The 9,994-nt window shown below is 36.5% G+C and overlaps 1 protein-coding gene across 1 annotated transcript in view; it reads right to left on the bottom strand.

Moving 5' to 3' along the window:
* The window catches only part of LOC144980303 (dopamine beta-hydroxylase-like), a 46,002-nt gene extending 36,434 nt beyond the window's left edge, over positions 1 to 9,568 (bottom strand). The window contains exons 1-3 of the mRNA XM_078927958.1: positions 9,427 to 9,568; positions 3,393 to 3,564; positions 2,082 to 2,189 (exon numbers count right to left, since the gene is read on the bottom strand). Of these exons, the coding sequence (XP_078784084.1) occupies positions 2,082 to 2,189; positions 3,393 to 3,564; positions 9,427 to 9,434 (288 nt within the window). The 5' untranslated portion in view covers positions 9,435 to 9,568. The remainder of the gene's footprint in view (positions 1 to 2,081; positions 2,190 to 3,392; positions 3,565 to 9,426) is intronic.
* Positions 9,569 to 9,994: the final 426 nt, after the last annotated feature.

Below are 9,994 nucleotides of genomic sequence, written 5' to 3'. Positions count from 1 at the left end.
TAGCAATTGATTGCTACTCCTTTGATAGGACGTTAACTCTCTCCTTTCCGACCATTTTCAAGAAAACTTGATTTTTTTAAACACTCAAACTGAATAGAAGTAAATAAAAACTATCTAGACAATGATAATATGCATAAACTTTGTGTAGCATAACAAAATTACAAATTTACAAGACAAATACTTTTCATCATTTTTTATTATTTTTTTTTTTAACTCTTTCCTAACCAATCATATTCAGTATTTTCCCAAAATGGCCAGCTTACCTTGCAGAAAAATTGATTTTTAAAACTCAAACAAGCTCTCTACAAAACAACTTTAGGTTCTTATTAATAAAATAAAGATAATTGTGATGTACAAAATAAATCTGAATAAGAAATAATGTATAATTTATTGTATCGAAACAAATGTGACGATTTTCCTGTAGTAGGTAAGGAGGGGGTTAACTCTCTCTTTACCAGCCATTTTCAGGATTTTCCCACAAAACTTCACACCCAACTAACACAAAAATATATATTTTATCACTCAAACACAACAGAAGTAAAGTCATTGCGATACACAATTTCTGTATCAAAACATGCTCTACAACACACTGTGTTCAGTTTCTTTAAATTTTATGATATACAAAAGAAATTTGAATAGGAAAAATGTTGGTTGTATCGTAACGAATGTGACGATTTTCCTATAGTTGGTAAGGAGGGAGTTAATCTATCGCAAAGTACTTTTTGCCAGATCTAATAGACCTAGCTAGCAATATGACTTAAACACTTAACGTGTGGCATGAGACTAGACGCCTGTTACTGTTAGGCACTATTTTAATTTAGTTCCAACAGAGACAACGCTGTTAACGACCAGGTCCTCATTTTACACCTGAGTACGGTGAGAGAATGTGAGTAAAGAGCCTTTTCCAAGGACTCAACTATGCGCCACTCAGAGCGGGACTCTTGCGCTTGAACTTTTTATATAGCGCTTTATCCACTAAATGTGCTCAAAGCGCTTTACAAGGGGTCCCTGACCAACAGCAACATGTAACAGGGAGAACGAGACATGACGCCTGATAGGCGATATTACAAATATTTTTTTTTCGGACAGAGACAACGCTGTTATCGGCCAGGTAGTTATGTTATTACACCTGAGTAAGGTGAGAGAATATGAGTAAAGAGCCTTTTCCAAGGACTCAACTATGCGCCGAGCGAGGGTCGAACCCGGGACCTTCTGATCCGAAAGCGAGTGTTGGAGGAGGGGGATGGGCGCAGAATACCTGGTTCGTACTTCTCTAGTATTTATAGATAGTTCTTAGTCGACGTCACTCGGGTCTTTGTTATTGTTTTTTGCCATCCGCGTTTATGAGTAATGCTCACTGAACTGTATTAACCCGACTATAAACGTTCATGGATACACACAGTTTTGTGTGTTGGTCCGTTATACTTCCGGATGGCAAGGTTGTGAGCTTCTTAGCCAAGCGCATACTTTCTATACCTGTGCCTCGTCACACCACACTGTTACAAATAGGACGCATGTTTGGAAACTTTCAAAAGTGACTTTTACATGACCAGTGTAGTTTCTTAACTAATCAAGCAATAGATTTTTGGCCAATCAAAACATAGAATTAGTGACACATCTTCACACGTGGTCGGACAAACATAGTCGGTTGTTTATAGGCTATGACATAAGTAGTTCGCATATAGTTCATACATATAGTTCGCTAAGTTTACCAATCACTGCCTTTGTTTACATTGCGACGACTTGTCTGAGAGACTGCCTTTGTTTACATTGCGACGACTTGTCCGAGAGACTGCCTTTGTTTACATTCCGACGACTTGTCCAAGAGGCGGAGTTATCTAGGTGTCGATAGATAATTCGAAGATGACGTCACTCAGTTGTTTTTTATTGTTTTTTGCCATCCGCGTTCATGACTAATGCTCACTGAACTGTATTAACCCGACTATAAACGTTCATGGATACACACAGTTTTGTGTTGTTCGTTATACTTCCGGATGGCAATGTTATGACCTTCTAAGCCAAGCGCATACTATCTATAATTTGATAATAATATTATTATGATAAGAAAGAGAAAATGTTACCACAAAATGATGGACATTGTTTGTGTCTGTCCAAAACGTCACCAGGTCAGCATTGGTCAGTTGTCCGTAGTCAGAGAATCCAATGGCGAACCACGAGCTTGGAGTGACCTGAGGTATTAGAAAAAAAAACCAAAAACCCCAACATTAATACCAGAGTCATGAAACCATTAAAAACTCGGATTTTTATTCCAGTTTGATTTGCGTCAAACCAAAGAGCGTGTAGGTAATGATTGTTATGTTACCAAGAGCTCTCACTTCCCGCTTTTGGTGAAGCCAAGCATCTTCCGTCTTCTACTCGTATTTTCTTCATTGTATCAGTAAGCCTAGCGCGCGTGATACACGCGGAGCACACCCACCTCGGTGTCTCGCCTGGCACGCGACAATAGCATTGCGGTTAAGAGAAGTGAGAGCTCTTGGTAACTACGTTACCCTACACACTCTTTGGTCAAACGTACAATGATATTGCTTGCTTCCTTACGACTAGAATACACTCTCAGCTACCAAATAACCTCTAGGTGCCCAGTTAAAAAACAAATAAGACCCCCCCCCCAACCCCCCCCCACCCATTAAAAAAAAAAACAAAAAAACAAAACAACAAAAAACAAAAAAAAAAACACACCCCCCCCCCCCAAAAAAAAACAAAAAACAACCAATATCGTTATACTTTATATATCAAGTTAAAATGGTAAAACAAATGAAATAATTGAGATTTTAAACAGCACAATATTTACTAAACGTTCTCAAAGCGCTACAAAGGGTTCCTGACCAAACAAGTAGCACGAAACATGTAGAACAAGTCATGACGAGAATGTGAGTAATGAGCCTTTTCCAAGGACTGAACTATGCGCCGAGCGAGGCTCGAACTCAAGACCTTCCGATCCGAAAGCGAGTGTCATACAATAAACTCTCTATTCACTTGTTTGGTGTTCGTTGCCTTGTAATGTGCGTAACATTTTTGAACAGTGTAAGTCAAAATAGGATTCAATAGTCTGATGTCACGTCCGCCCAGCAACCAGCAGTTTGGTTCGAAACAAAGAACATCGGTACTTTTATTCTTCATGCTGACTACAACTTTTTCACGTCATGTGATCAGAATTTATAAAAGTCAAAACATGATCAGATTTATAATGTTTTTCTCCTCTGGGTACACTTTTATGGTCGTAGGAGAAATATTTCATAAGGGCGTACGCCATTGTTCAGATAGTTTAGAACCAGTTACTAAGTTACTATACGTCATTACGAGGGAAGTGACGTCACGACTGTTGAAGCCTATTATGGTTAACGAAGCCAACATTTGAACTTTCAACCCACCTTAGCTGTCAGACGTATGAGTACGGTATTCCTGTTGTAATCCACAGACCACTCAAAACGGTAGTAGCCCTTTGGATCCAGGTGTAAACTGTAGTCATAGCGTGTGTCTGTGTTGTGTGTAGCGACCGAACCACAAACCATCTCTAACACGTATAATATACACAATGGCAGTCTGGTTGGAGATAGAGATGAAGTAAACGATTGATTCTTTAAACTTGAGCTTTTATATAGCGCAATATCCACTAAACGTGCTCAAGGCGCTTTACAAGGGGTCCCTGGCCAACAGCAACACATAACATGTAGGACGAGACATGACGCCTGTCAGGCGATATTACAAATTTTTGGGACAGAGACAACGCTGTTAACGGCCATGTATTCATTTTACACCTGAGTACGGTGAGAGAATGTGAGTAAAGAGCCTTCTCCAAGGACTCAACTATGCGCCGAGCGAGGCTCGAACCCAGGACCTTCCGGTCCGAAAGCGAGTGTCATACCACTAGCCGCACAAGGTTTAGGTTTAAAATACCAACCCCCCCCCCCCCCAAAAAAAAAAAAAAAAAAAAAAAAAACAACAACAAAACAACACACGATGCAGTACCATGATCACTAAATGTGCTCAAAGAGATTTACACGGGGTTACAAATGGAGGACGAGACATACAGCCTATAGATAGTATGCGCTTGGCTAAGAAATTCACAACATTGCCATCCGGAAGTATAACGGACCAATACGCAAAACTGTGTCTAACCTTGAACGTTTATAGTCTAGTTAATACAGTTGCAGTCAGATGCGAAAATTTTAGAACTATAAGTTTAATAAGCCACATCAACAAAATACTGTTGCGTATAATTATCAACAGGCTAAGGAATAAGATTAACCCCGAAATCGCAGAAGAACAATATGGATTCCAACCTGACAGAGGGACAAGGAACGCAATATACCTCCTCCGTGTTTTAAGTGAAAGAGCTATACAGGTTCAGACCCCACTATACCTCTGTTTTGTCGACTACAAAAAAGCTTTTGATAGAGTAAGCCACGAAGAAATACTAAAACAACTGCACTCCATTGGCGCCGATGAGAAAGACCTCAGACTCATGCAAATATTATACTACACCCAGCAGGCATCTATCAAAATCGGAAACTCTACAGGAAATTCCATTCCTATTAAGAAAGGAGTCCGTCAAGGGTGTGTTGCCTCACCAGATCTGTTTAATCTATACCAAGAAACAATCATGAGGGGCATAACTAATATGGAGGGAATAAAAGTAGGAGGTCACAACATAAATAATATAAGATACGCAGACGATACGGTACTCGTTGCAACATCAGAAATCCAACTTCTAAAGATTGTTGACAAAGTGGTAGTAGATAGTGAAGCCAAGGGAATGGAAGTGAATATCACCAAAACGGAATGCATGGTAATACAGAAAAACCCCGAAAACAACAACACCTGCAATATAACGATTCACGGCGAGCAACTTACCAACGTAGAAAGTTTTAAATACCTGGGTTCAATAGTGACAACAGATGGAAGATGTAACCGAGACATACGAGCAAGAATAACTCAAGCCAAACAGGCCTTTATGGACCTCGGAATCATTTTGAAAAACAAACTGATGTCGTTCGGGATTAGATTCCGAGTCTTGAAGTGCTACGTGTGGCCAATCTTGTTATACGGATGCGAAAGCTGGACTACAAATGCAGAAACACAAAAGAACATAGAAGCTTTTGAAATGTGGTGTTTGAGAAGGATGCAGAGAATATCGCATACTGCACACAAAACGAACGAAGAAGTGCTAAAACAAACATACCAACAAAGGAAACTAATGCCCTTAATAGCGGATCGACAACTATCCTTTTTCGGACACATAGTAAGGAAAGATAAGAATGAATACCTAGCAAGTTGTGGAAAAATACCTTAAACGCGCCCGGGGGAGACAAAGAAAAACACTCATAGACCAACTGAAGGGATTCACCAACCTAACAATCCAAGAGCTGTATGAAAAAGCAAGAGACAGGGAGGAATGGAGAGTATGCAGTATCCGAAGCCTGGACCAGGCTTGGAACCTAAAGAAGAAGTGAGAATTACTCATAAACGAGGATGGCAAAAACAATAACAAAGACCCGAGTGACGTCATCTTTGAACTATCTATAGCACAGTGGTCAACAAATGTGCTCAACGCGATTTACACGGGGTTACAAATAAAGGACGAGACGTGCAGCCTATACCACGCTAATATAATTTATAATAAATGAGACAAAGAGATTTTTGTATTGCACCAGTAGGTTCTGACTGTAGCCATGGTAATCTTATAGATAGTTCGAAGATGTCGTCACTCTTGTCTTTGTTATTGTTTTTTGCCATCCGCGTTTATGAGTAATGCTCACTGAACTGTATTCACCTGACTATAAACATTCATGGATACACACAGTTTTGTGTGTTGGTCCGTTATACTTCCTGATGGAAATGTTATGAGCTTCTTAGCCAAGTGCATACTATCTATAGCCTGACACTGACCAGAAAATGACGTCAAAAGGCAAGTATTTGGCAACAAAAGAAAACAAATCGTGAGTTGTATTCAATAGTTCAACCAATGGAATCACTTGTTTCCTTGAGCTCTACTAACGACAAAACTCACTAGACGCTGCACAAACCTAATAAATGACGTCAAACTGTAAGTCCTAGAGGGTTCTAGTGTCAGGCTATAAGCAAAGAGTGTGTAGGGTAACGTAGTTACCAAGAGCTCTCACTTCTCTTAACCGCAATGCTATTGTCGCGTGCCAGGCGAGACAGCGAGGTGGGTGTGCTCCGCGTGTATCATGCGCGCTAGGCTTACTGATACAATGAAGAAAATACGAGTAGAAGACGGAAGATGCTTGACTTCTCCAAAAGCGGGAAGTGAGAGCTCTTGGTAACATAACAATCGTTACCTACACGCTCTTTGTTATAAGATAACGATGTCTACGTTCTGACTCCCTAATTTTCACATTCATGTTTTCAGAGAGTTGCGATATTCTCGTCTCCATTAGTAGTAGTAGTAGTAGTAGTAGTAGTAGTAGTAGTAGTAGTAGTAGTAGTAGTAGTAGTAGTAGTGGTAGTAGTAGTAGTAGTAGTAGTAGTAGTAGTAGTAGTAGTAGTAGTAGTAGTAGTAGTGGTAGTAGTAGTAGTAGTAGTAGTAGTAGTAGTAGTAGTAGTAGTAGTAGTAGTAGTAGTAGTAGTATCGTTCGGCTACACTTCTAAGTCCAAGGTATTAATCCAGGTTCGGAGGTCATCATCACATTTGTTGATGGTTTCAAATCCCCCTTCAAGTTTTGTCTCTGGGCAATCTAGTACGAGGTGGTTTGCATCTTGTGGTGCTTGGTTGCACTTTGGGCATGTTGGTGATTCTTGGAGCCCCCATTTGTGCATGTTGGCAGCTGTTCTTGTATGTTTTGACCGTAGTCTATTTGCAGCTACCCATTATTTTCTTGGTTGATCCTGTAGACCTGGGAGACTTTTACAGGGATCTTCAATTAGTTCTCCATTGAGACACAATGAAATCAAAGAGATGTATTTTCAAAAAAAAAAAAAAAAAAAAAAAATACCTACAATGGTTATCTGATATTGCCCATAAAAAAGAATTCATTAAAAAATTTTGCTTTTAAATAGTGCAATATCCACTAAACGTGCTAAAAGCGCTTTACAAGGGGTCGTTAGCCAACAGCAACATTCAACATGTAAGACGGGACATGACGCCTGTTAGGCGATATTACAATTTTTTTCCGACAGCGACAACACCAGGTACTCATTTTACACATGAGTACGGTGAGAGAATGTGAGTAAAGAGCCTTCTCCAATGACTCAACTATGTGCCGAGCGAGGCTCGAACCCAGGACCTTCCGATCCGAAAGCGAGTGTCATACCACTAGACCACATAGCAGCACAATAATAGTCGTTTGTTTTTTAACCAAAGAAAATACAAGTTGCCAACTTCTGTGGTTTTGATACCTTGAAATTCTGACCTCAGAACGAGACCATGCTTGGATGAGACCGTTACTTTTAATTAACTCAATTTTAAGCTGAACTTAATTTTTGGAAAATACATAAGTGCATTGATGACCATGTGTTTGGTTTCTTCACTTTAAAATAATAATAATAAATAATAATAATAATAATAATAATAATAATAATAATAATAATAATAATAATAATAATAATAATAATAATAATAATAATAATAATAAAATAATAATAATAATAATAATAATAATAATAATAATAATAATAATAATAATAATAATAATAATAATAATAATAATAATAATAAAATAATAATAATAATAATAATAATAATAATAATAATAATAATAATAATAATAATAATAATAATAATAATAATAATAATAATAATAATAATAATAATAATAATAATAATAATAATAATAATAATAATAATAATAATAATAATAATAATAATAATAATAATAATAATATAATAAAAAAACAACAAACAACAACAACAACAACAACAACAACACACAAAATAATAATAATAATAATAATAATAATAATAATAATAATAATAATAATAATAATAATAATAATAATAATAATAATAATAATAATAATAGTAATAGTAGTGTAATGATAATAATAGAGCGCACGGTATCCTCAACAATGAGGCTCATGGGTTCTTTAAATCACATCAACACAAAACAATATTTAAAGTACATGACATCAAAAAAAGAACTGTTTTCAAGGATTTCTTGAATACAGACAATGATTTGGATTCTCGGATGCTCTGTGGAATGGTGTTCCATACAAACTGTTATGATTTCCGAATTGTTATTATTTTGACTTTACCTTAAGTCTGTTCGTCTAGATTATCCAGCGTAATACCAAAGTGGCCATATTGTAAATGTTGCTGCTTGAAGCTCGTAGAAATCAATAACAATGTGGGGAGGCCTTCCGAAAGCTCCTACATCCCCAGTATTCTTTTTGTATATTATAATTTCTAGAAGGGCTTGACAACAAGAGATGAAGTGCATAGAAAAGTGCCACAAGACAATAGAGAATAAAAATTTTGTCGGCGGTTGATGGGGTTTGAACCCGCGACCTTATTGGTCTAGAAGGGGGCTTGGGATGGGGGAGATTTTTTTTTTTAGCGCCCCCCCCCCCATTCCCAAACCCTCTACTAGAACATTATTTTAAAAAAAAGAATACTGGGGATGTACGACATTTCGGAAACTTTCTAAATTGAATGCAAGCTTCAATTTAATATACGAGAACAGATAAAAGGGACGTTTCGGGTTTCCCCTTTTTCAACAAAACAGGATGAATGAAACATTACAGACGAATGAGATATAGTGGTAGTGGCGTTGTTAAGATGAATAAACAAAACATTGATGGGCAGGAAATAGTACTATCTATGGTCCTTTGTAAGGAAGCGCGAATTAACATAGAACAATAGATATTTCTAAAAGGTGCGCAATTGATTAAGTCAAAAGTGGGGAGGCGGGGAGGAACTGTGTAATGCAGCTAGATCTATATTTGAAGCTTACATTTAATTTCACATTGTTATTATTAAAAAAGTGGCGTGAATTTTTGGTTACAGAAGCTTTACCATAGAAGTTAGTGAATACCGCGTCTGAAAGTAAGTATGGTCATATTTGTGCGGCTATGTGGTCTAGTGATATATCACTCATAAACCGGATGGCAAAAAACAATAATAATAATAATGATAATAATAATAATAATAATAATAATAATAATAATAATAATAATAATAATAATATGATGATGATAATAATAGTAATAATAATAATAATAATAATAATAATAATAATAATAATAATAATAATAATAATAATAATAATAATAATAATAATAATAATATAATAATATAATAATAATAATAATAATAATAATAATAATAATAATAATAATAATAATAATAATAATAATAATAATAATAATAATAATAATAATAATAATAATAATAATAATAACAAAGACCCGAGTGACGTCAACTTCATTCTATCTATAAGACAGTACCGTTTCATTCTATGACTTTTAATCCAATTTTTGTGATCCTGAAATCCTGAAATGATAGAATCCCAAACAACAAGACGGTTTTACTACCTACAGCCAGCAAGTCTCACACAAGTTTCAGATAAAGAGGGGCCGTTCATTCAATAACTATCAACTGAACTGGCATTTGATTGGTGGATTGTAATGACGTCATGTCAACACATTCCACCCACCCCTAAATCGTGGCCTTCGTAAAGTTATGGCCTGACACTGACCAAAAAATGACGTCAAAATGCCAGTCTTTTTCCACAAAAGAAAACAAATCGTGAGTTGAATTCAATAGTTCAACCAATGAAATAACTTGTTTCCACGAGCTCTACTAACGACAACTCACTAGGCGGTGCAAAAACCTAATAAAGACGTCAAACTGCCAGTCTTTTTGGATTTCAGTGTCAAGCGATAACACAACGATGGCTACGCCTAAATCCACATTTAATGTTCTATCAAGGCAATGTTTTCACACTTAAGATAAGTTTTATTGTTGGTGAAATTTATTCTCTGAACAACATACACGAAAATCTGCTTGTGATTC

This window comes from Berghia stephanieae, chromosome 9 (genome assembly GCF_034508935.2).
Source record: "Berghia stephanieae isolate SIO BIC M18660-M18661 chromosome 9, UCSD_Bste_1.3, whole genome shotgun sequence".
Taxonomy (NCBI): domain Eukaryota; kingdom Metazoa; phylum Mollusca; class Gastropoda; order Nudibranchia; family Aeolidiidae; genus Berghia; species Berghia stephanieae.
Note: the sequence above shows the minus strand (reverse complement) of the source record. Positions and strands in the feature narration are given on the sequence as shown.